Genomic DNA, 27,959 nt, shown 5'->3' on the forward strand with positions numbered 1-27,959 from the left:
AGAAATATGGACTCCATATCAGTAAACCAGTTCAAGCATCTATGAATAAATTACTGCAAACCAAAGGAGAATAATACAACATTTGATGAGACAGAGAATTCTGCAGAATGTGAGGTGAACATGGAACTACAGCATACTGTTCCTGAGTGGTTCAAAAATGAATGAGAATTATGAGAGCAGAATTTATGGCCTGTGTAGTAAAGAAAAAGCAGAATGGGACAACTGGAATCTGCAATGGCAAGTCTTATCTAAAAAACAAAAGAGAATAATAGATTAGTAATGCAAATATACAGAAGTATAGGATAATCTAGAAAAGAAAAAAACCAATAATAGTAGCAAAGATTATGCTCACTATCCGAACAAAACATACTGATCTCAAAGATAGGATGTATATAAATAAGCCAAAGATCATAGGTCTCTTAAAAGAACACCATAATGTAGGACTCTTCTAAATATGCACGAGGAGATAGGGATAACTACAGGTCCTGGGACCTACTCACTGTACTTTTTTGCACCTATTATATGCAGTTATATACAAGATGTCTAACAGTATATTAAGTGTTGTAAACACAAAGTCCTGGCTCCTTTCCAAAGTAGAGAGGTGTATTTTCTCACCTTGTGTTTCATTTAGATATAACGAAAGAATATATTTAAGTTCTGGACACAACTATATCTTCTGATCAGCATTTCTTGCTTTTCTAATCTCCACAGTTTCTTTAATTAGAAACTTTATCTCTAATTTCTAAGGCATTTTTCACCGGGTATCCCCCTTACTTGAAATTTTTTCCTACCTCATCTTTGTTTCCAGGCTTCCTTCAAGTCCCAGTTAAAATCCTACCTTTTACAAGAAGCCTTTCCAAATGCCCAGTCTAGTGCCTTCACTTTGTTATCTACATTTTATCCCTGACGGCTTATTTGTACACAGCTGTTTGGAAGTTGTTTCCTCATTTGACCTAGAGCTCCTCAAGAGCAGGAACTGTTTTTGCCTTTCTTTGCACTCCCCTCCCCAGTGTTTAATATGCAAGAACCAGATAGTAGACATAATGTTTATTGAGGGACTGGTACATAAAATGTTTATTACCAAAGAGTCTTTTTTCTGAAACTTATAAAATATTAGTGATTCAAAGGGCAGAAAATACATTTGCTGTTTGACTTTTTGTAATTAATTTTGTTTACTTGACAGCATTCAAAGTAATCTATTACTAAAAACCCAAACCATGCTTTTATTTCCATTTATTATTTCTTGGTTTTCTATACCCAACATCAGATCCTTTTTCAACATTAAAAAGTTGCACGAATTGGGTGTGTGTGTATGTCCAGGGAAGTTCCTGTTTCCTCTCTGGCTTATCACTACACCTACCCATTATAGCAGGGAATGTTTTCTGCCAACTCTTTCTAAACTGAATAATACAGAACTTTACACATAATGGTATCCCTAAAGGAGGGGTGGCAACAGCAGAATTTATGAGATATAGTAGATTAATTCTAATTTTTTAACAAGTTCACGAAATATCTGTTACCAACGGTTTGTCTTAAAATCTAAGTAAAAAAAAAACAGAACAAAAATATAACTCCTTCTCCTTTCCCTCCTCTCTCCTCAGCTCTTAAAGAGGGTTGGTGAAAAGTGGAATAATCTATAAGAGAAGTAAATTTTGGATTGAGCAATGCTAACATAATCCAACCTCACTTTACAGATGAGGAAACTGAGGCCTAGGAAGGTTAAGTGGCTGTTACACAGTAAGAACTTAAATCTTTCTTGAATTTAAATTAGAGCCTAAATCTACCTGACTGCAATATCCTCTACTTTTTCTGTCTTAATTCTGGGCCAACAGGTCATAAAATCATAGGATTTTTTAAATGTTCAGGAACTCTGGAGGTCATCAATATTCAAGGTTTCAATTACTGGTTCAAGAAAAAAAATTGAACAAGGCCACAAAATATTTGTTACCAAAGACTTAAACTTAAAACAAAGAAAAACTACTCCTTTTCCTCCTTGCTTACCATGTTTCATCTCTCTACCCTTAACATGTCCACAAAATTCGGATCATCAAAGGCTTTTTCTTAAAAGTTATATAATTTTTTTTTTTAACCCTTGTACTTTGGTGTATTGTCTCATAGGTGGAAGATTGGTAAGGGTGGGCAATGGGGGTCAAGTGACTTGCCCAGGGTCACACAGCTGGGAAGTGGCTGAGGCCGGGTTTGAACCTAGGACCTCCTGTCTCTAGGCCTGACTCTCACTCCACTGAGCTACCCAGCTGCCCCTATATAATTTTTAAAAAGAAAAGAAAACCTACTTCTTTTCATCCTCTCTCCTCAGCCCTCATTCCTCTGTCCTTACTAAATCCACAAAATGCTGATTGCCAAAGGCTCTTCTTAAAAGTTCCATAATTTTTAAAAATAAAAAATTAACAGCTTCTTTTTCTTTCTCCCAGCTCTCATCTTTGTCCCTAATAAGTCAAAGGCTCTTCTTAAAACCTAATTTTTAAAAAGACTGAAACAAAAAACCGGACTACTCCTTTTCCTGCTCTCTCCATCTCTCTTTTCCTGTCTCCAGCCTTTAAGAGTCACCTCTCTGAGTCTCAGTAAAAAAAAAAAATGTCATGATATTGAAGGCAATACATTTTGAACTGAGCAACGGTGATCTAGACTTAATCTTCTCATTTCTTTTTATGAAGAAACTGAGGTGTAGGATGGTTAAGTGGCTTTGTCCATAGTAGGCACTTAAATGCTTTTTGAAACGAATTAGTATTTTTTCCCTTTCTAGTTTTGGAACGAGGCAGAGCAAGACTTATCCCTCCTAAACCCGACGTCACTTAAATTTAAAGTACCTTAAAAGGTACTTTAAACTCTTGAAGATAACTGGTCCGGTGTGCTCGCCTCTCCAGGTTAAACATCGCCCTAATTTTCCTGAGATTCCCGCGATGCAAGGGCAGAGTCCAGGGAACTGCATGAATGAATGGCTGCGGGTTAGCGCCGGGGAATCATTTGTGCAAGGGCACAGTTCAATTTAGCAGAGGCAGAAAAGGAAGGTTATTTCCCAGGACCTTTCCAGTTACACCCTGTTCCCCCCACCATACACACCCCATTCCACTTTTTGGTTCCGGGAGCAGGGTGATATCCAATGCCCACAAACCGTGTTCCCTCTCATAGAAGTTAATTCCATTCCCTCGACTAACCCGAGCTCTACTTTATAACCACCTGTGTTCAAGGAGCATCCCAAGACTGACCAATCAAAAGGCGGGTCACATCCCACCCTCTCCCCAATAGCCAATCGTAGGGCGTGTCTCAAACAAAACGCCACCACACCCTTTCTTCCATTATCGCCCAACACAGCCCATTCCCCTCCCCCCTCCCCTCAGCTGGACAGAACCGCCAGGCGAGCTCCCGACAACCCGCCCCCCCCACACCCTCTCTCCGCGCCTGGCGGCGGCTGCTCCGGGCGGTTAGAACCGCGACCGGGACGCCTGCCACTGCTGCGCAGGCGCCGTGGGGGACCGCCACCACCCTAACCACCGCACACTCTGCCTCCCTGGGCACCTCCCGGCGGGGGGCCAGGAGTCCCGAGGCTCTGCGCTCCGGGGCTGCGACGGTGGCGGCGGCGGCGGGTGAGTCGTCGCATCTCCGCCCGCCAGTTTCCTTTTCAGGAGAGCTGGAGGGGCGGAGTGTGTCCTTTATACCCCCAAACCGCCCCCACCCCACCCTGATAGCCTAGTCACTGGGTTTGAGAGGGGGGTGGGAGGAAACAGATACTCTTACCACCACCACCACCACCACCACCACTTCCCAGCTACCCCGGGGTAAAGGAGACGAGGTCAGATAGACCTGGGGCGGGTAGCGGACTAGGAAGGAGGAGGGCTGGAGAAGCCACGAGAGCTGGTGAGGAGGAGGAGCAACGGGGGCAGGAGGAAAATAACTCCAGTGGCGAGGGGCTGCGGAGGGCACTGGAGGGCGCGGGCCTGGAGAAGGGGAGGGAGAGAACTGGAGGGAGAGAGGCTGAGGACACCGAGGGACGGAGAGAGACTGAAGGAAGATCTAGGAAGGAGGGGCTGAAGAAAGGGGGGCTGAGTAGAGGAAGGATATAGGAGGGGAAGTGGAGAAAAGGCGGTGGGGAGGGGAGCTGAAAGAGAGGGACTAGGAGAAGCCGAGAGAGGACACTCCGCGGGAGAGTGCTGGAGGAAGGAGAGGGAGAGGAGTACTAGATAAAGGGGAAATGGGGAAGGGAGAAAGGCCATAAAGGAAGTTGAGGGACCTGGAGAGAGGGAAAGGGTATGGGGTTTAGGGTAGGAAAGAGGCTCATATTTGGGAAAGAGGAGGTACCGATCACTTTGGTGAGGGAGGGGAAAGTGCTAGGACCACATAGGTGATTGGTGCCCTGTAGCGGAGAGGCTGAAGAGGCATCTTAGTGTGTGAACCCCCGAAGGCCCCTTTCGGAGAGTAATAAAGTACCAGGAGGATATGGTACAAAATGGGTGCAGTAAGTGGAAATAGGATGGTCAGATAGTTGGATTCTTTTTTTCATCTGAAGTATGTGATGCCTTAAACACCTGTGTGGGCATCAGTTATGTGAAATAGCATAAGGCAAATGACTCACAAATTAAGGCAGATGTTATTTCAGGGACCCAGACAAATATAAGTTATTAATAAAGGGCTTAACTTGAATTTAACAGAGATCGATGGACCTTGGGGAAGCCATTTAAATTTACTCCTTTCATTAAATGAAATGAAGTTAGACTAAATAGTCTCCAAGTTCCTTACAATTTTAAATAGTCATGTGGTCTGGAAAAGTGGAAACGTGGAAAAAGTAGTAAGAAGAGAAAGTGTTGAATGAAGCCTCTTCTGACTTATATGATCTGGGCTCATGCTTGTTTATATGAATTTATTTTAAACACATAATTCTCTCCCCTTTCCTGTCAGTCAATAGGTATTAGTTAAGCACCTACTATGTTTTAGGTTCTGGAGATGAGTGAGTTGGTGCTTTTAGAAGGTGTGTTCCTTACTGCAGTGTGAAGTCCAGTAACTGGAAGTTGGAAAATCCGAATTATACCACCAGATATTTAAGTTCTAATCACTTTAGGGGATTTAAAAACAATTTAAAATCATAGGAATCATATAACTTTTAAAACACTGATAGGGGCCTTAAAGATAATTTACTTTACCTTTCTTATCTTGAACACAAGATTGCTTTTCTTACATGCAGACAAGGTCATTACCAGAAACTGTCAAAAAATTTGCATACTCACACAATATGCAGCTAGTAAATATTTTTAACTGGGGAGAGAAAAATCATCTAAAGTCATCCATGTACTTAGTCAAATAAGATTCCATTTAAAATTTTTCACTTGAAATAGGAACCCCAGTCTAAAGACATTAAAGGGTGTTTATAGCGCCAGTAAGATGTTTTAGATTTCATTGCAAGTGAAGTGTGAATAGTGACTCCTTTCTCTAGATAAAGAATATTCTCCCAACTTTATAAGGGGTTAGGACTTTTTTTTTTTTAATCCCTTTACTTTCACTCTTAGAATCAATATTGTATATTGGTTCCAAGGCAGAAGAGATAAAGGCTAAACAATAGGGATTAAGTGATTTGCTCAGGATTATACAGCTAGTAAGTGTCTGAGGTCAAATTTGATCCCAGGACCTCCTGTCTAGGTCTGGCTCTCAATCCACTGAACCATTTAGTACTTCTTTAAATGAAAAATATCTGGAGGACATAGTGTAATGATATTTTTGACTTCTGGAAGAGGGTTATCTTGTGGTATAGCCCAGGCTCCTAGATAATACTAGAAAGTAATATTGATTAGTAGACCTTTGCCTATATTTCCAGAATTTTCTTTTTGTATAAAGGTTAGAAAATCTAGTATGTCTTTACAAGCCCTATGATTTTGCCATTATAGGGTTCCTAGTGAGAATGCCTCTCTACCAGTGCAGATTTACATGTGACACTGCAGTCTAGGGTATTAGACAGTAGGCCGGGGCACTGAATACTTAAATAACTTAAATAGGGTCAGGTAATAAAAATGTGTCAGAGGCAGGACTGGAAGTTAGGTTCTTCTAGACCAGAGGGCAATTCTCTTATTGTCCTCCTTAAATAATTATATCCCAATCATTCCGTCTTGGAGTCAATACCATGTATTGCTTCTAAGGCAGAAGAGTGGTAAGGGCTAGGCAATGGGGGTTAAGTGACTTGCCCAGGGTCACACAGTTAGGAAATATCTGAGGCCAGATGTGAACCTAGGACCTCCCATCTCTAGGCCTGGAAAGTTATATCTATGTACAAAGTCCCGTGGTTTAGAATTCACACCTATTGTTTGCACCAGAGTCTCACTATAACACTGTTGTCTGTGATGTAATAGAAAGAAATCACTGCCCTAGTCAGAAATCCTAGGTCATAATGTTAACTTTCTTTATAATTATCTGTAATATAAAATTTACTACAATGCTATTCTCAGGACTTGCATCACAAGACCAGGTTTAAAATATATCTCTGTAAACCTACATCATGCCTTTATTTAGAATGTTTGTAGAATCATAGATGGAGAGCTGGTGGGAGTAATAAAATATAATATTTTCTTCTCTAAATATTCCAAATTTATTCAAATGATCCTTATAACCTGGACTTGAGGAGTCCCTTCACGTTGAGTCAGGTGGCCAGGTTACTTGCCCAGAGTCACTAAGAGTAAGCTGTTAACATTTATATATTGCTTGCATGGCTTTATAACCAGGCAATGTTAAGAACTTCTGCAAATATTATTTCATTTCATCATCATAACAACCCTGGGAGGTAGTTGCTATTATTATCTTCATTTTACTGTTGAGGACACTAAGGCAAATATCATGTTAAATGACTTGCCCAAGGGCACACAACTGGAAGTGTCAGATACTGGATTTGAACTCAGGTTTTCCTGACTCCAGACCAAGTATCCTGTCTAGTTTGCCAACAGCTGCCTCCTAAGCCAGGATCTTAATCTCAGACTCCTGCTAAATTCTGTGTTCTTTTCTCCTTAGAACAGACAAAAAGGCAGACAATAAAAGTGAATGCCAGGCTAGAATACTATATATGTAGCTGACTTTTAGCAGTGACATCTGGATTGCTGTTTCTTGTTCTTGGCCAGCTTTCAAAAAGTGAACTCCAAAAGTTTCTTTAACTGTGCTTTTGTTTTATAGCTGCACAACAGGCCTGAAACTTTGACCAATCTTTGATGCACATTTAAAACCTCTAACATGATGAGGATTAATAAACAACTATTTTTTTTAAGAAAAGGGCTCAAAATCTTAGATTTCTTCCAATAGATAGCATAAATGTTTTCAGTTATTTTCAGTCATGTTCAACTCTTTGTGACTCCACTTGGGGTTTTCTTGGCAAAGATACTGGAGTGGTTTGTCATTTACTTTTCTAGCACATTTTCCAGGTGAGGAAACTGAAGCAATTAGGGTTAAATGAGTTGCCCAGGGTCACACAGGTACTAAGTATCTGAGGCCAGATTTGAACTCAGGAAGATGAGTCTTCCTAACTCCAGGCCATCACTCAGTTGATTTTGCCACCTAGCTGCCCCCATAATGTAAATACATTGATCAAATAAAAATATCCCTTCAAATAATTATCATTTAAAAATTTTAATGTTTTCAACCAGTAGAGGAGTGGCAATACTAATTTTTTTTTAAACCCTTGTACTTCGGTGTATTGTCTCATAGGTGGAAGATTGGTAAGGGTGGGCAATGGGCGTCAAGTGACTTGCCCAGGGTCACACAGCTGGGAAGTGGCTGAGGCCGGGTTTGAACCTAGGACCTCCTGTCTCTAGGCCTGACTCTCACTCCACTGAGCTACCCAGCTGCCCCACTAATTTTGTTTTGCCTTGTATGAGGTGGATAAAATATTGACAATGTAAAATACTACTATAAATATGCTTATTTACAGTGCTGCTCTACAACATTATTGATTACTTGATTTTGTTACCACATAATTCAATAGAGTGGATTTACCAGAAGGTGGCAGTATTCCAAGAGAAAGATAAATTCACTAAAATGCCATCAGCTTTGCATTCATTGGCATGAAAATGTCACACTGTTGTTTTCCATTCATTTATGACAGTCCTTTTATTTTTTGTCATATTTTAAAAATTAGATTTCCCACTTGTTTTCTTATGATAATAAATAGTTCTTAAAGAAACTGAAGTAGTTTGTATCTATAACACAAAAAAAGTTAAGAATCCCTGTACTAGAAGTCTTCCATCTCTAACAATTTTAAAATAAAGAGTTTTTAAATCTTTTTTATGTCATGGACCCTTTGGGCAGTCTGATGAAACTTATGAACCCCTTCAGAATGATTTTTTTAATGCACAAAGTAAAAACACATAAGGTTACAAAGAAAACTATTGAAATACTCTTATCAAAATATTTTTTAAAAATAAGTTCATTGAGGCAGCTGGGTGGCTCAGTGAATTGAAAACTAGACCTAGAGATGAGAGATCATGGGTTCAAATCAGGCCTCAGACACTTCCTAGCTGTGTGACCCTGGACAAGTCACTTAACCCCCATTGCCTAGCAGCCCTTAACTCTTTTCTGCCTTGGAACGAAATGTTGATTCTTAGATGGAAGGGTATAAAAAAATTTCATTAACTATAGGTTAAAACCCATTATCTTGTCCTATACCATCCTTTTACATAAGCAAAATCTTTGCTTCAAAACCAGGTCATCTAACTCCATGTTCATTCTTCATTCCCTATAAGTTAAGTAGCTTAAGTAATTCATATTGAGGAATCTTTGTGGGCTATATTTGTGTGTTGTAGTAATACTTTGTGTCCTCTTTCTTTGTTAGTTATTAGAAATGGCTAATGTATGATAAAGCCTTTACTGCTCCTTGTTTGTTTGTTTTTTTTACTATTCTTGTCCTTTTTAGTGGGCTAATTATTTTTATCACACACAAAAGCAGATCATCTTAGGTTAATATGAGATGAGAGGGACAGTCTTCCAGAACTGAAAGATCTTCACAAAAAAGAATCTGTGCTTTTCTTCAGAATTTCAAATTTCATTTCCAATGCAGTGAGAAACCCTTTTGGTAGAGTCAGATTCATTTAGTTGCTTTTACTGAGAACCTGAGTACTTAGCATTATACCAGGTGCTGTGAATAAAGTAGAAAATAGAGCCTTCTTCCCCTAAGTAATTCACAGTCTCAGTTGGGATGCAATAGAAATAATTTAAACACTACATTTTAATATTGAACTCTCTCTAAATGTGTACACCTACATATGTTATATGTGTATATAGCTGAGGGGAAAGCATGAGTAGTACTAGAAAATGACTTAGGAAAGTGGGTAGAGATGGGTGGCAAGGATTAGAAAACAGACATTTTCTCTTTAAGAATGGCATGAGGGGGTAGCTGGGTAGCTCAGTGGATTGAGAGCCAGGCCTAGAGATGGGGAGGGTCCTATGTTCAAATCTGGCCTCATACTTCCTAGCTGTGTGATCCTGGGCAAGTCACTTAACCCCCCTTGCCTAGCCCTTACCACTCTTCTGCCTTGGAGCCAATACACAGTATTGACTCCAAGATGGAAGGTAAGGGTCTAAAATGTGTGATATGCTCTAAATGTGTGATATGGTGGTTGTGATGATTAAGATGATTATGTGCCTTCAAAGCTAGACCAAGGAATATTAAAATTGATCAAAAAGGCAATAGGAGCATCACTGAAGGTTTGTGAAAAAAGACAAGGCCTTTTCTACTTATTGCTAGCTGTGTGACCCTGGGTAAGTCATTTAACCTTTTTAAGTCTGTATTCTTATCTATAAAATGAGAGAGTTGAATTTAATGGTCTTCATGGACCCTTTTCAGCTCAAAATCTATAAAATCTGACTGTATCATGAATAATAATGTTTAAGAGATTATTTTAGGAGCATATGTTTCATGGGACAGATGTTATTTTACTAATGTTCTGTTTGAACAATACTGTTCAAAGTTTAAAGAAATGGAAAGGAAAAAGAGTCAACTTCTAAGAGGAAGGATTGACAAATGAATAACTGCCTAAATAAAGGGAGTTAAGTTAACTCTGAAGTTGTAAGCCTGAGAGAGAGGGAGGATAAATTTGTCACTGACAATGATGGGAGAGCTGAGAGAGTGAGTAGAGGAAGATGGTTCATGTTAATGTGGAAAATTTTAGATAAGTTTTCTTAAGGATATTATGCCCACCTCAAACACAGTAAAACTCCTTAAGTCTACCTGTGGCAAACTGTAGTAAGCAAATTTAGAAGCTGATTTAGGAGAAAATATTGAATGAGGAGAATTCTTTATTTTAAATTTCCATATTGTTCATCTTTGTAAGCGAGTATTCTTATAAAACCCAGTCCCCAAAACATAAACCCAAACAAACAGTTGAAAAATTATCTACTTTCATCTGTATTCTGACCCCAACAGTTCTTTTTCTGGAGGTAGATAGCATTCTTTGTCATGAGTCCCTTGGAATTGTCCTGGATCATTGTATTGCCAATAATAGCTAAGTCTCTCACAGTTGATCTTTCCATAATGTTGCTGTTATTGTGTACAATGTTTTCCTGAGAGGAAGAGAATCTTTTAATACAATATTTACTCATTTGCCTCTATTTCCCCTGATTTCGAAGTGAGCCTTCCATGGATGAAGTGGAACCCACAGGACAGAATCATTTAAGCCAGGAATGTATTTCCTTTACCCCAAACCCCATAGACTTTTAGAAAACTAAGTAAGAGCAGTTAAAGTATAAAAACAGTGCTTAAACGTCTTTTATCAAGTCTTTAGAGCAGCTCCTCCTAACAACTGCAGATAAACTGGGGCAACCAGGTACAAAAAAAAAATAGAGGAATGGGGTAGTACAAGGACAAGTAAGACCTTTTTCTTTAAAAGATGAAGGTCAGGGGGCAGCTGGGTAGCTCAGTGGATTGAGAGCTAGGCCTAGAGATGGGAGGTACTAGGTTCAAATCTGGCCTCAGACACTTCCCAGCTGTGTGACCCTGGGCAAGTCACTTGACCCCCATTGCCTACCCTTACCACTCTTCTGCCTTGGAGCCAAAACACAGTATTGACCAAGACAGAAGGTAAGGGTCTTAAAAAAAAAAAAAGATGGTTAAAAAGGAGTGAAATTGTTCATGAAAGCACAGTATTTCTGTTTTTAACTATTATTGCTAAATTAAATAATTTCATTTAGTTAAAATAGCTTCAGTAATTTTTAACTTAAAATAAATGAGTTATTAATTGCTGGACTGAATATTTTTATATTTCTAGGAAGATTGGCTATTACGTTTTGGAATGGTGTCCACGATGAAGTTAGTATTGACACTTCTATTTTCTGGAATTATAACTAGTTGTAGAGGTAATTCTACATATAATTTGATGCCCAGGTTACTCTTAGTATCCTTTGATGGCTTCAGGGCTGACTATCTAAAGAAGTATGAACTTCCTCATCTTCGTAATTTTATTGAAGAAGGTGTTTTGGTGGAACATGTTAAGAACGTTTTTATCACAAAAACATTTCCAAATCACTACAGCATAGTGACAGGCCTATATGAAGAAAACCATGGCATTGTGGCTAACTCAATGTTTGATGCAGACACACAGAAAATTTTTTCAGAATCTAAAGACAAAGATCCTTTTTGGTGGAATGAAGCAACTCCCATTTGGGTAACCAATCAGCTTGAGGAAAACAAAACAAGTGCTGCTGCAATGTGGCCTGGTACTGATGTGGCTATCCACAATACAACTCCTGCCTATTTTATGAATTATAATCCTTCAGTAACATTTGATGAGCGATTAGGCAATATTACTAAATGGCTGAACAGCTCAGACCCTCTGGTTACCTTTGCAACACTCTATTGGGAAGAACCAGATGCAAGTGGACACAAATATGGACCTGAGGATAAAGAGAAAATGAGTGCTGTATTGAAAGAAGTAGATAACCACATTGGCTGCCTTGTCAATAAACTTAAGACATTGGGATTGTGGGAAGACCTTAATGTCATCATTACAAGTGATCATGGGATGACCCAGTGTTCTAAGGATAAATTGATAAGATTGGATCCCTGCATCGATCGCTCAAACTACAGTATAGTAGACACAACTCCTGTTGCTGCAATACTGCCTAAAGAAAGTATGTATATATACTTTATATATATATATATGTATATATAAAGGGAGAAGTTTTTTTATTGGTTTAGGGGGAAGAGTGTAAAAAAGATGAAGTTTTATTGGTTTTTAGCAAATATGTCTCTACTTTAGGTAGATCTATAGTCTTACAGTAAAAGAGGTATAAAGTTTTGGCTTGCATGTTTTAAGTAATTGGTTATATTTTCAAGTGTGATTTTTATTTCTATAATTACGCCTTAACTATCTATATCATTGAAGTAGAAACAGACCTTTAAAAACCATTTATTTTAGTTTCAGAATAAACCTTTTTTATATTTACTACCTAATTAGATTTCCTTTTTAAGTAATCTGAAAAATTATTTTGCTTTTTAAGTTGGCAGAAATTAATATATGGAGAAAACCTTTTTAAGAATTGCTACAGATAATTCATAGTCAGTAAAAGAGCATTAATTCTAGCACTAAACTGACCTAACATGATTGTACAATTCTTGTGTCTCTTAAGGAATATAGATGACTTAGATGATATTTGTGGTTTAGAAATTATTTTTAAAATATTAAGATATCAGAAACTCTGCTTGTAGGAGAGAAATACAAAAATAGGTTACACAAATTCCAAGTAGAATACTTTTTTTTCTTTAAAGTCAACTTAGATGAATTCATCATGAACAAAAAAGGAAAAAAGAATTATCAACATCTGTTACATATAATCATATGTTGGTGAATGAAGAATTTAAAGGAAAAGTATATTTATGGAAACAAATTCACAAAAGATCCCAAATATCAAAACAAGAAGTAGTCTTCTTAACACAATTTTAGAATATAAAATTGAACAAAGTACAAGTGAAATACTAAAAGGGGAAAATAAGAACTCTGGTCTAAACAGATGTACAAGTGAATTCCATCCAGTAATGAAAGCTCCTTAACTACAAAAATTATTATCAGTAATTGAAAATGTTCTATCACTTAAAAAAAAAACAAGTATGACCCTAATATATTACTAAGCCAAGAGATAAATCAGAGAAAGAGAACTATAGGACTAATATCACCAATGAATATTGATGTAAAAATTAAATAAAATCCTACCTTGAAGACCCCCAAATATATATATACATACATATATCGATATATATCAGTGTATAATTCATTAGTAACAATTTCAAGAGACTGGGTTCTGGATAAGAAAAACCAATTTATTGATTAGGCTACCAGTAACCAGTAAATTTATTATTAGTCCGTGATATCTCTCAGTGATCAAAGACAATTCATTCAGGGTCTTGAGTCAGTTAAGTACAATTTTGAAAGCTCACCATTCATTCCTCCCCTAGGCAGGCCAAGACATCTCTAAATGGTGGATATCTAATGAAGTGGACTAATATTTTCCTATCTCTCCCAGATCCCCTTATGATGATGAGGAAAATCACATGATTCCAATATTTTTGCTGATCTAGATGGAAAAATCAAGTTAGGTCTAGTAAAGATTGACTTTTAACATTCATCCCAATGGGGAAATGAAGGACACAGTCATGTCCTCTCTCCCATCCTTAAACATACTTGATTGGAACCAAGTTTGTTTACTAGATAGGAAAAAGCTTACATTCTTTATCTTAATTATTCCAATTTTAGGAACTGCTCTAGGACAAGGAATGTAAGGTATATTTCTAGGTCTATTAGACAAAAGGAATGGGAAAAAAGACTTGGACATAAAATCTTATAGAGCAATATTAGAAATCAAAATGATACAGTGTTAAATAAATCTTCTCATTAGATCTATGCCAGATATGCAAAGGTTTCAACCTAGGAAAGCATTAAGCATAGTTAATCATATTAAAAATAGCTACATGATTGTATCAGCAGATTTTAAAAAATCCCTCTTTGATTAAATGTAACACTTAATAATGCTAAAAGTCATAGGTATATAGGGATTTTTTTTTTAATATGCTAGTAGTATAGACCTAAAACCAAGTTAGCATTTCTTATGCTATCCTAATAAATGTAGGGATAATGCCACTATTTGGCATATTCTAGAAATGCTAACAGTAACAGTAAGATAGGAGAAATTAAAACTATAAATATTAACAGAAAGGAGATAAACTTGTTCTTATTGTAGATGACATGATGGTTTACTTAGAAAACCCCAGAGAATCAGCAAAGAAATTAATTGGGTGTTAATAGTTTCAGAAAAGTATTACGATATGTCTACAAAATAACAAAAATCACTAGATTATTTCTATAATCCTTACCATGTTTTTTCCTTTGTAGTATATTCATTTACTAATTTGTCATCTATTTTCTTTTCATCCCAGATCAAACAGATGTTTTTAAAAAGCTAGAAAAATGCAATCCTCACATGAAAGTCTATCTTAAAGATGATATTCCAGGAAGATTTCATTACCAGCACAATGGACGAATTCAGCCAATTCTTTTGGTTGCTGATGAAGGCTGGACAATTATGTTTGATGAATCATTTAAATGTAAGTGCTTTTTCTGCTGGTTTGGGGCCAGATGTAAAAGTGATTTTGTGCTATTTCTACTTATTTGAGACATTTCTCACATTCAGAATTGATAGGATTTTGTCAGATGTTTTATAATTATGACATTCATTCTGAGGTGTGGTACCTTCTACAAGTGTTACATTTAGTCTACATTTGAGATCTTTTTTAATGCTACTTTGTACACATTCAAAACAAAAAACCAAGTTCACTCTTAATAGATTAGTTAGAACAAATTAGAAGTTGAAGGGAGGGTGATTGGTAGAAGTTGGACACAAAAAGAGGGAAGCAAGAACTAGTAATACCTTTTCATTGAGGGGGAGGAGACAGAAGATATTAAAAACAGATATGTGAACTCAAAGAGTATGATAGTGTGGAGCCACTTCATGTAAGATCATGTAATGCTGTGGACCTGAGTAGGCTGGATAATACCATTCTATGACAACATAGTACAAAAATTTATTTCTAAATGGACTTGTGATGTTCATTCTCGGCACCATTCCATTATGTTTAGTGCAGTCCTCCATAAGAAAGAGTGAAAGTGCCTGCTACTTTCTTCCTGTAGATCTGCCCTTCCCATTTTATTTAAAATTTTGAATGCCTAATTTTTCTTTTTCTTTTTTAATTTTTAAGATGTCCCTGTCATTTCTAGATATCTTTTGTAACAAAGAATCCAAAAACCTTATCATAATCAACAGATAGGTCAACTGTCTTTGACAGTGCATGGTAGTAATCTATAGTCTTAGGTTTATACTCCAGGGAAAAGAGGGGAGGTATTTCTTAAGACATAGATTTCCATCAGAATTAGTTATTATTATATAGTGGGGGGGGAGGGTAACCTGAAAATATCTGAAAAAGGTATGTAGGACTTAAATCTAAAATTCAGATATGTCATTATTAAAAATGTTATTACTATGCTAAGAACATAACTCAGTATATCATAAAATTTCCTAAAAAATCTGCATTTATCAAGTGATCTTAATATCAAAATATTAGCCTATTGAAAATTCACAATGTTTGACATGGAACAATGAAAAGTATGTTAAAACATAGTTTAAGAACATCTGGTCCTGGGATAAATTGCATCAGTGATCACTTAACAAATGTTAAAAGTGAATTTGATTTAGTTTTAAATATATTAGATGCATTTTGTACAAACAAGTATAATCATTCCATTTGTGAAGATAATGCTACATAGCTAAAGGATTTTTACTACATATTATGTATGAGCTAACATTTTGCAATGCCTGAAAAGACATTAATTTTCATCTAAGTAAGCCAACATTTCTTTTAATTAGACTGTCACATTATACCCTAGTGCAGAGGTGGTAAACCTTTTAGATACCTTGTGTAGTGCCCTGCCCCCAATAGACTGAGTGCTGTGCCCCGACCCATGGCCACACCCCTCCCCCCTGCTTCCCTCCTTCCTCCAGACCGGGGAGAATGAGGAGGTGGGAGTGGCCTGGGCTCAAGAGAGGAGTAAGCACTTCTACTGGGCTGATGGGCAGAAGGGCAGGGAGGTGCAGTGGAGAGGAGGAGGGGAGCAGCTCCCCTGAGTCCCTCTGCCTTTCTAGTTACTGACTCTGGCAGGTGATGGTACACATGCCCACAATGAGATCTCTCTGTGCCATCTTTGGCACCCATGCCATAGGCTCACCATCACAGCCCTGGTGTATCATATTTTTAATGGTTATCGATTTATTTATTTATTTAATTAACTAATTAAAATTATTTAAATATTTAATAGTTATTTATATGTCATGGCTTAATGTCTGTTCTGTTCAGAAAGATACATGTACTTGTATCTTTCTGAAATTTTTAATAAAAGATTGCATTATGTAAAGCAAGGTTTGCTAAATCAACTGACATTCCTGGTCATAAAACCATATTCCTACAAATTCTGTTGTAAATGAATTTGTTAGGTCCCTAATCTATATACTGTCATCTCATTGACCTCACCTAAACATTCTGTTTTTTTCACACTGTGCATTCCTTACTGTGCTCATACTCATTTGTATTGTCCCCAGTTGTTTCTTATTCCCTCTTTGCAGCAGGCTTTTGGGAATTGTGAGTATGAGTAGCTGGAGGAGGAAGGGAGCTTATGTAGAGACTAAGGGGGGGAGCCTGGGAGAGAAATGTAGTTGAAGACAAGGAGTAAAGGGGGCAGGGTTTAAAGGAATCAATGGGATAGGGGAAGGAGGGCTGATTTGACCATAATCCCATAATCCCCAAACCTTAATTTTTGAATCTCTGTGCAAAATGATTTCGTTAACATAGCTCATACTTGAAAATACTATACTTATATTGGAAACTTGGGTTGGGGGGTAGACACCAAGAAAGAAAATCTGTTTGCTAACATAAGTTTTTGTTATTTTTTTTTCAGTAGGTGACCATGGTTATGATAATGCTTTGCCAAGCATGCATCCATTCCTGGCTGCCCATGGCCCTGCCTTTCACAAAGGCTACAAGCACAACACAATTAACATTGTAGATATTTATCCTATGATGTGTCACATCCTGGGATTAAAACCACAACCAAACAATGGAACCTTTAGTAACACTAAATGTTTATTAGCTGATCAGTGGTGCATAAAGCTCCCAGAAGCTATCGGAATAGTGATTGGTGCCCTTCTCGTGTTAACTACTTTGACCTGCCTCATCATTATCATGAAAAACAAACTGTCTGTTCCACGTCCATTTTCCCGACTTCAACTACAAGAAGAAGATGATGATGATCCTTTGATTGGATAGCCTGTGCAAAGTTTTGACTTTGTGTCTTGAAGCAGTCATTTGAATTAGTCATCAGAGTAGTCATCAAATTTAGGAGAATTATGCTGGATGGTATATCAGCAAAAGGTACACTTTCAAAGAATTACAAAAGATTTAGACCAAACATGTTAACAGTGGTTTTACTATATATATTTCGGTGTGTTAGCAAATATAAACTATTCTGACTAAACATAGATAAATTCACTATACAAGCCAAAAAGTGATCTCTTTTGCTAACTTAGAAAAGTCTGTCGTATGGATTATTTATTCCACTTTTTTTTTGCAACTTATTGCACCTTCAAATACCAAATCTCAGTAAATATCTAGATCTCTAGTGAATTTTTATATTTGTAAATGAAACAAAATTCTTCATGCAATTCTTGCACATTCATGTATCAGGGAGAAAAGAGTTTCTATATTTTTGTATTAATCTTTAATAAGACCTTTCCCCTCAAGTAGTATATACATATGGTGAATTGTTTTCTGTGACCTAGAGATAGGAAATAAGAAAGCAGAGAAAGCAGTGATTCTTAGAAATGGTAATTTGAGTTAAATTTTTCCTAACTAGTGTGTATTTGTTACCATTGTTGAGAAGTATTTCTTATTTTATGACTTTAATCTGCTGATGTCTTACACATACTCTTTATAGAATTGTACTTAATTAGAAATGTGGGAGAAAGTATGACAAGTGTGACAATGTATTATATATTTTATTTAATGCCTTTTCTGCAAAATTTACAATGTATTTAGTGTCTATATGGCACCTGGCATTTTTTTTTCCTAAAGAGAGAATCAGACAACTTAATGTTAAAGTCTATAGGCTTTCAAATGACCATCTTTTTGCACTTTAACTTAGTCCATCCTATCTTTGTAACTCATAAATTAAAACTATACTTTTTAAAAAAATCACTGGTTTTGGTTACCATTGCTAACTTTCTCATGTTACTTATTTTAACATCTGATATCCTGTTACTGGGTAATATATGAATATCAGGTCTAAGAAGTTCTCTCTTCCCTTTGAACATCACAGATTTTTAATATTCTTGGTAGCTCAGCTTTCCAGATGTTTGGATAGTTCAAAGAACTAGTAGTGAGATTTCGGACCTTTTTACCTTATTTTTATGTGTCATCTTTGAAGAATAAACAATATTTACACTGTGATGATATTCAGTATATCAAATTACTTTGTTGGCTTTATTTTCACTATCACAGAGACATTGCTTCTCTCGTATTTTGATTGGCTTAAAGCCAAAGATTTATTGTGAAGGAGTGCCCTTCCATCCAACGGCGGCATTTCCTGATGTCCATTGAGAATTTAAGATTTTTATAAGGTAGTTAACACATTCTCAGTCACTAGTTAGTAGAAAATTTTACTTCTGTAATCATAGAGAAATACCTGATATAAATGGTTAATAGCAGTTGCAATCTTTAGTCTTTAAAAAGTCAGTAGTGTTAAATATTGAATACCTGAACTTGTGATAGTCAATATTGGACGACACTGCAAAATATTTTGTTTTCTAAATAAGTCAACTTCTGATTATTTGTGATGATGGAAATAACAGTATTCTTGTGGATTATCAGACCCATTGAGTCATCTTGAGTTGTAAACTCTGGCCACATTCTTGGTAGTAGAGTTCTTTGACTAGTCAGGTCATTTGGCCTTGAGAACAAACTCCCAGACCACATCTGCAGAAATAACTTGTGTGACTAATGTATATGCAGGTTAGAAGGGAATATTAACTATTGAGGGTGTATGAACAAAGATTATTTTGCCTTTTTGACAAATATTTGTATCCCATTTTTCCCTAATTATAGGGCCAGGAAGAATAGATAACATAAAAGGAGTATTGGTTTATTTTTATGAATTAGTGTAAGCATGTAATGATTCAGACTAAAAACTTACCTGTAGGACAAAATTAACCCAGAAGAACTAAATTGAAAAATGTTTTCAGATCTTTAAAATTTGGGGCATTGGACCATTTCTGGAGTGAGTGCCCTTAAAATAAAGTGAATCAGTAGGTTTATTAATCCTCAAAAAGTCTTCATGATTCCTTTCTGAATGAAAATCTCAACTTTCTAAATGTAGCATTTGCTTTGTTAATGAATTGTTTTAAAACAAGAATATGCATTTATCTGGTAAGCCCCAACATGGTTAGATTGTTTTTTGATAGTTAATGTATGTCTTTCTATGGGCAAAGAAGAACAGTACTTAGGATGAAAAGTTGTTTATTATTAAATTATACTTTGAGTTAATTTACAGTATAAATACTTTAGTCTGCCACTCTAGAAAATAAACCAGGAGCTGCTACAGTACACTGGTGATAAATATCTAGTAAAATTAACCTTCAAATAAAACTGCTATAACATTTTGGTAAGCATTTCAAATGTTTGATTAGTAAGCCTGATATCAATCTTTTTATACCACTTGGAAAATAAAATATGTATTACTGGAGATAACAATTTCAACAATGTCAATAAGTCAGGGGTAATAGATTTTTGACTGTTTCTCAATTAAGACCGAAACTGATAGATGGTGTCTTTAGTACATAATGGGGACAGTTCTGCTATTCCCATGAACAGCTAAAAAACTGAACACATTCATATGATATTTCCTACTGTGATCTGCTATGCTAGTTATAAGAACTTGAATATCAAGTTCCTTATGACACTGGAAAATTGAAAGTGTTTTTTCATGGTTTCTGAATGACCCTTTTTGCCAGTATCTGGTAAGCACTGAGGCCTGGAAAAGGGTGTGGGTAACAGAGGGAGGTGGTGGCTGGAGAAGATACTTGCCCTATTTGATAAAGGGTAGTTGTTGAAGGGAAAAGGGTGATTTGAAATGTTTATCCATTTTTCCCTCATAAAATATTGTGTGAATAAAGCAAGTGGGACAAATGAACTTTAAAAAGTGGAGTGCCTTAAGTTTTAAATAAAATATTTATATTTTGACTTTATAATTTGGATTTCTATGGAAAGATTTTTGCATATGCCTTAAAAAAACACCTCCCTAATAAAAATTATCCTCAAATTCTCTACTGTGTTTATTCTAAGGGTAAGCTGTACCAAGAGGCAATGGTGGTGTGGTTGAAAGAACATGGGACTTCAATTATTAAGATGTAGTTTTAAGCCCTTGTTCAGCTATAGTAGTATGCCCATGGGCCTATCATTTAAATTCATTAAACCTGTTTGTTCATCTGTAAAATGGTCAAATATTTTGAGGGTAAGGTGCTTTGTAAACTTTTAAAATCTTGTAATAATGAAAAAGTATTAAGTATTGACTCAGAGTTACCTGTTTGGGATATAAATAGAAGAGCAAGACAGTCCTTGCTCTCTTGAATCTCACATTCTTATAGGACAGTGATGGCGAACCTATGGCATGCAGGGTGCTTCCCCCCCCCCCCCCATTCATTGTTCATTTCTACAAAGGCAGAGGGACTTGGGCAGAGCTGCTCCCCTCCTCCTCTCTACCTTGCCTGAGGATATTTTTTTCAGAGCCCCACCCCCACCCCATGTGTGGGGGAGGGGCATGGCATGCAGTCTCTGAGGGGGTAGGGCCTGGCACTCCATCTCTAAAAGGTTCACCATCACTGTCATAGGAGATAGCACTTAAAAGAAATTTCAGCTATGGAAAGGGTCTTTGGTCTTTAGTTGCATCAATAAAGCAAATGATAATGCATATTTAATGTAATTTCATTAATATAATCTTTCCAATATGGAATGATTCTGTCTGTCAGGATTTGAGTGGATATAATGATCTTTCTGGGTCTTCAGTGGTTCTGGTGATTGAAACAGTTACAGAGTTGCATCTCTGCCGAGGCTTCTCAGGATGATAACCATAAGCAGGACCAGTAGGTCTGGGAGATGCTGCCACTCCAGGGGCTCCTATTTGGTTCCCTTCATCACTGACGGTAGTTAGTACAGTGGTGGTGAGGAAGGTGGTGCCCTTGCTCCCCTCTATGGTCACATGAGTGGGGGTGGGAGAAGGGCCTGGCCTAGAAGGAGGGTCCATGGTTGGGGCTTAGGTTCAAGAGTCCTCGGCTGTGTGTTAGGATTAGAGAGGTGGTGGTCAAGGGTGGGAGTGGTGACTGTGACTTGCTTAACACATGCTGCTTCAGTGAGGCTCATTTACTTGTGCCTCCTCCTCGTGGGTGGCAGTTGGTGCAGATGGTGGCTGGCCTTTTCTTCACCATAATTGCTTCCCTAGATGACAGCTTTGAGGCTCTGGCTAAAAGAAGAGCCATTGCTCTGGAGGAACCTACTATTCTCAAACCAAAGAGGCTTAGCCACCAAGGAGTGACCAGTGTACTTTAATAAGAGTGACTCCACCTCCTTGGCTGGCTCTCAGTTCCCAGCTGTTAGATATGAGCTCTTATTACAAAATAGGTTAGGACTGTGCCTGTTTTTTCTTTTGCTTTAATTTTGTCATATCTGTCATGAGCTGAAAATTTCAACATTTTATTCAAGGTGCTTTTAGCCACCTATATGTCCCTGGTATATATTGCTGATTACATATGACGACGTTAATTTTAGGAATTTAAGTAGACTTTTCTCAAAAATCAGAGGGTTGCCAATAAAAACACATTATGTACACACTATGTGGTTATACTTACCAAGCCTGATTTTTATTCCTGCCCCTGCCCACTATTGGTAATAGCCTTTTCCTGTAGGCTTGCTTCACCCAGGACTTTGCAACACCTCTTTCACTTGTCTGTATTTCTATCATATCCCCCATCAGGACAAGTATTATGTCTTTGTACCTTTTCCAAAACCTACTATTGGTGGTCTGTGCACAGTAGGTATTTAGTACTAAGTATTTGGATTTTTATAATATTTAAGTGTAAAAATCAGTGTAAAAAGGCTTAAGAAATCCAGGCAGAATTTCAAAAGTACAACAGGTGATTTGGCAGAGCCTTAACACAGTTTTAGTTTTTAGATCATTAAAAGCTCTTGGGCAGTTGTCCATATAGTTTGAAATTCTTTTCCATTTGAGATAACGAGAAAAGTTCAAAAACTAGTTTTTAACAAAGTGTGGTTGGGGTGATTCTCCCTCCCCCTCCTTGATATTGCAAAGCAGGTGGAGTATAATTGTATGAACTTTAAAGCACTTAAAGAAGGAAAAGACATGGTTGTAAACCAGAGGTTATAGATAGATAAAACTTGCATAATTTTTAAGCACATAAATTTAAGAGAAATTGGGTTTGGGAAATTCTCAGGCCACTTACCCAAATGAGATTTATTCCAGATATGTGACTGCTCTCTATAACAGCTTTGCCCTTTAACAAATGACCAAGTCATCTTACTTTAGTTAGCAGTTAACCAAATTTGCATTAAGCACTTGCTTATGGGGCTGGGAATATAAAAACAACATAGTTGAAAGAAAATTATCTCTATATTCCACCTCTTCTAGTTTTCCCTACTTTTGTTGAAGACTCCTCTACAGTTACTCTCAACTTTCTCCCTCCCCCTTCTTTCACCATTAAATCTTGCCAAGATAATTCTGCTTTCATAATCTCACATCCATCCCATTTTCTCCACTCACACTCTAATCACCATGGATTCCATTTATCTCTTGTCTGGCCTCTTGAATGGCTCTTTATAACCTGACTAGCTGCTGCTTCAGTTTGTCCTTTACAAGGCTACCAAACTGATATTTTGTCCAGGTGTGACCTTATCACTCTTCCCCTCAAGAGGCTCTAACCCTTAGGTTCCTCTTGCCTATAGGACAAAATACAAATTCCTCTCTTTGCCTTCTAAAGGTTTCAATCTACCTCCAGCCTTTTTTCCCCAGCCTTATTGTACACACCTTCCATGTCATAGAATCCTTAATATCCCCAATTTACTTCAGAGTTTAGCACAAGTGCCTCTCCTACAAGAATTCTATTTCCTGTAAATATTTTTTTCTTCACCTACAAAAGGCCAGGTCTTGGGGGTGGAATAGTGGCGGCTACATGAGTGAAAACAGCCAGAGAGCCAGTGAAGTTTGTAGAAGCTGTTCTGAGGGGCCATCTGCTGATCTTTATTTTTATACCTTTTTTCCCCCTAAGATTACATGTTGGCATGATTTCCTTTCCCACCGTATATCTCTTCCCAGAGACAGTGTATTAAGTCATACTTTTCATTTTCCAGTAACTTTTGATATTTTTCAAGATGTCTTTGACATATCTCTTGGGCTTCCAGTGGTGAGAAAGTACAGGAGACAATTTCTCCCTTTATCATTTCATTGTTCTTTTATGTTAAAGTACCATACCGAATCAGGGACTAGGGTGAGGGGAAACTTGGGAGACTATTCTGGCCTGTTTTTGCAGGCACCTATGTATGGGAACCGAAGTTAGGATTTTTAAATCTTTAACATTAACTCATTGTTTGCTGGTTTGTTGTGAAGTGACTTCTAGGGGAATTTCTGATTTACTGCATATAAAGGTGGGAATTTACTAGGAGTTTTTAGGGGGCCTGTAAGGGCTCTAATAATAGCCTATAATGTTTCTCTATATGTTCCTGGGGCTGAATAGAGATATTGATTATGATAATTCCAATAAAAGGGAATGTTAGTGAGAAAAGAGTCACATAGGGGAATCTGAGTGGGATCACCATCCTTCTGTCACCTTCTGGGTGGGTTTCAGAATTTGTATGGGGCTGTGCGAACATCATGAACTTTGATGGCTTCCTGCATTGACCCATACCTTGTCTTTTCCAATTCTTTTATCTCTCTTTGTGAAATTATATATTTTATATTTAATTTTCAATGTATATCACGTTTGCCTTCAATAGAATGCGATCTCTTAGGGATCAAGACCTTTGTTTTTTTAATGATCATAGGTTCCTGGCACATAATGAACATTTACTAGCTATATTCATCTGGACAAGTTACTTGTCCTGCTTTGGTTTCCTCATCTTTAAAATGGGTATAATAATATTACCTACCCCACAGGGTTATTGTAAAACACTTTGAAAACTAACTTAAAGTGCTATATAAATACTAGTACTAGCTAAGAATAAATATAATATATTTGTGGCCATTAAAAATGTTTCTCTGTTCAGAGAAAACAAACATTTCAAACCATTTAGCAGTGTTACAAACTCATATGCACACAGTGACTACCAAAGTGAGTTAACAAGCCAGGTCATTTGATAATTTGATCATGAAATTTGCTAAACAGATAACTTTAAATATTTAAAAAAATTGATTTTGAGACTTCACTTGGAGTGGCTGTCTTTTCATTCAGAGCAATAGTTCTCTCATGACTAAAACATAGATCCCAGTAAACACTAAAATTATCCATCCCATCCTCTAGCTGTTGTCATCTTTGTCCAAATTGTAATTCACCCAAAACCACCTATGGTTTTTGGTCTTAAGAGCAGTTCTATAACTAGCCTTTTTCTTCACTGGGGTATGCAGCATGGAAAGCACCCAGAGTTGTGAAAAGACACAATAAAGCTGCCCCAGCATTGAGTAGTAAGGTGATGAAAGAAGGGGAAGAGTTCTCCTTGGATTAGTTATATGGAGTTAAACACTTATCTTCTGGTAGTTTGCTATTTTAACTAATTTTTCCTGGGTAGCTAGGTGAGTACAGTGGGTCTGAGTTCAAATTTGGTCCCAGATACTAGCTGTGTGATCCTGAGCAAGTCACTGTACCCTGTTTGCCTAGTTTCCTCATCTGTCAAATGAACCGGAGAAACTCCAAATAGGAACACATTGAGGCCAGACAAAACTAATCTACTAAACAACAGATCTAGTGCAATAAAGAAGTATACTTCAGCTTGGCTTCTACCTCAGTTTTGAGACTTTTAAAAAAATGAAACACCTTTACCTAACAGTTACCAAAATAGGATTTACTTTACAGTGGAAGGGTATTTTTCAGAAGATAAATTGTTACTTCAATTGAGCATAGTTTCCCAGTGTTGGATGTTCTTATTTTATAGTCTGAAACTTTATAAAGAAACCCCTGACTAATCATACACAAGCTTTTCTATTCAGGTGACCAAGAAGCTTTGTCATTGACTCAAACCTTAGTCGCCTGGACCAAATTAATCCTGAGTCCAATGTCAATTCCTTCTAAGGAAAAATTACCTCACCTCTGTGGGACAGCATTAGGAAAAGCAAGCCTAGCTAACCTAGCTCATCGACACAGGCTGAAAAAGTCACCAACACTTCATATACCCCTTAGGATCATCCCATGACCCCATACAGGGCAGGGATCTCTCACTTTGAAGAAGACTGGAGTTCAATTATTGCTAGGCTAATCCTTGTTGATAGATACCAAATGGATGAAGGCTATTGTGATTAGTAATTACTGTTTTTTGATTTGCAGACTACCACAAAGTTAAATTTCATAGAATTCCAAGTCGCCAATTACTTCCTTTCTCAACTCTTTGCACCAAGCAGAATTTTGCTTCCATATTATGAACACCTTGTCTTTTGTATTTTATTGGTAAACTTTTTAAAAATAGGCATTATATTAGTCGTATTGGCTTTTGAAAGCTTCATTATCTACCTCACTGCTCCAGGTGATGCTATAAATTTGGAAAGCCCAACAACAGCCACTACAACCTTTCCAAATGTGATGTCTATTTCTACCATGAAGTCATGCAGAAGTGAACTAAACAAGGCATCTGGACAGTCAGAATTTTGTAGCATGGTTTAATTGTTTTATTATAGCTACTATTAATTTCCTCACCCCCTTTTTAATGTCTATCCAACATCTTCAGAAAGGTAAAGTTGAGGAAAAAGGGAGGAAATTAAACACAAAGGTAATGAGAACTTGATAGCTAGTATAAATACAAAAGTTAAATATACAAGGTGGATTTCCCATATAAGTATAACATATGTAAGGTGACTTCAGTTCTCCTGGAACCTTAAATATGGATTCAGGTTATGTTGTGTGTAGATGCAAAGCATGGAATCCCTGCAAAGGTACAGGGAGAGCCTCACCCAGAATTCCAGGGGACCCCCCTGGAGAACTTTGGGTGAGGGGCAGTTGAGAAGGGTTGAAGTCAGTTAATTGGTGGGATTGGAGGTGAGCAGAGACTCTGCTTGTTTCTCCTGACTTGGGATTTCTCCTGAGAAACCATTGTAGCTTAAGCCAGTAGTTTCTACTCATAGGGTTAGCTTATTTGTCAATTCTATTCATTAATATAGTTATATAATTATTTAGTAATTAGAGAGTAAGATATTTATCTATAGCAATAGAGCCAGTTTCAGTTAAGTGCTTCATCTTCTCCAGTGAGGAGGAGGAAGGGGGCATCAATTTTTAACAGTTTAGGGGCACCTTTCATTTATCCTAAACCCTTCCTGGATTTATATAATTTTCCTTGTTAATTCCTAATATAACTTTTACCCTTCAAAATCTGTGCCTGATAATTATTTGGAAGATACTTACAATTCAGTCTGAACTTCTTGATTGAATCCTGTTGGCTGCCATTTAAGATCTCCTCTGTCCTCAACAGTTAGATAAATAATTTCTATGTATCTTCTCTAACTGACCTGAGAGGAATATAAATTTAAGAAAGGAACATTATTGGGGTTTCAGCCATAAGAGAAACTTACCAGAAGAATCCTATTGCTGTCTTCATTACCAACTGAAGAAGAAGCAGTTAGAGGGGGAGGGGTTTGAGAATCAGGAGTGTTTTACCCCCTCCTTTCCTCACTGTAACCTGTCAATCTAGGGCTCTTGACTTAAAGTTATATTTGGCCCTGAAAACATTTATCTGCTTCTCCAAACTAACTGTTAATATAATCATAACAGTTAGGGTCAAAAAGTTTAACAAGGCAACAACCAAGAGCAGGAGATTGCCCATCCCCAATGTGAGCAAACACTTAGCCTGTGAAGATGGTGGGAATAGGGGAGGGGGAAGCAGACATTCTTGAGTTCTTGAAATGTTCAAAAACAGTGTGAGATTATTAGATTTAGACCTGGAAGAGATTTAAATTTAACTTGTTATTTGGTCCTACACCATCAAATGGTCCTTAAAAGAACCTGGGTCACTTCAGCCAGAAACCAGACTCCAAGAGGAACTCAGCTTCCTGATGAAGATACCAGATGCTGGAGAAGTGGAGACTGTGAAACAGATGTGTGGATACTCATACTCAACAAAATATTTCTACCAGCACTTTGTGATAGCAAAGAACTGGAAACAAACTAGATGTCCATGGGGGAAAGCAAAATGATTTGTGGCACAGGAATGTTATGGAATATCACTGTGTTGTAAGAAACAATGTAAAATAATGAACACAGAGAAGCATAAAAGATAGGAACTTCCATGCAGAGTGAAATTAGTAGAATAAAAGAGACAATTAAATACAGAGCCTACAACAATATAACTGGAAGGAGCAACCATAAAAATCATTGAAAGTGAATTACAGAATTTCAAAAATGCAAGCATGGCCTTGAAGAAGAGATATGACAAGATAACTCCTCTGCCTCCTCACATTCCTTTCCAAATATTTTCAGAGGACTCTGGATGTGAAACATTGCATGTATTTTTAGACTTTCTCAACATAATGACTGATTTTGCTGTTCTTTTTCCTTTGAAAAATCCTTTGTTATGCAGGAGAGCTCTGTGAGGGGACAGGGGAAGGGATACTGAGAAAATATAAAAC

At 37.2% G+C, this 27,959-nt stretch overlaps 1 protein-coding gene across 1 annotated transcript; it reads left to right on the forward strand.

Annotated features, from left to right (window-relative positions):
- The first annotated feature begins 11,270 nt into the window (after positions 1 to 11,270).
- Positions 11,271 to 18,523, forward strand: ENPP4 (ectonucleotide pyrophosphatase/phosphodiesterase 4). The gene is made up of 3 exons (XM_044673711.1): positions 11,271 to 12,108; positions 14,408 to 14,575; positions 16,977 to 18,523. Exons 1-3 carry the CDS (start codon positions 11,271 to 11,273, stop codon positions 17,342 to 17,344), a joined length of 1,374 nt encoding a protein of 457 aa, XP_044529646.1. The 3' UTR covers positions 17,345 to 18,523.
- The last annotated feature ends 9,436 nt before the right edge of the window (positions 18,524 to 27,959 follow it).

This window comes from Gracilinanus agilis, chromosome 4, assembly GCF_016433145.1.
Source record: "Gracilinanus agilis isolate LMUSP501 chromosome 4, AgileGrace, whole genome shotgun sequence".
NCBI classification, from domain to species: domain Eukaryota; kingdom Metazoa; phylum Chordata; class Mammalia; order Didelphimorphia; family Didelphidae; genus Gracilinanus; species Gracilinanus agilis.

Excerpts from the sequence above, each read along its gene's own strand:
- ENPP4 (XM_044673711.1), top strand. The coding sequence starts at position 11,271 with ATGGTGTCCACGATGAAGTTAGTATTGACACTTCTATTTTCTGGAATT. Across the intron at positions 12,109-14,407 it reads TGCAATACTGCCTAAAGAAA|ATCAAACAGATGTTTTTAAA; the intron begins GTATGTATATAT and ends TTTTCATCCCAG. Across the intron at positions 14,576-16,976 it reads GTTTGATGAATCATTTAAAT|TAGGTGACCATGGTTATGAT; the intron begins GTAAGTGCTTTT and ends TTTTTTTTTCAG.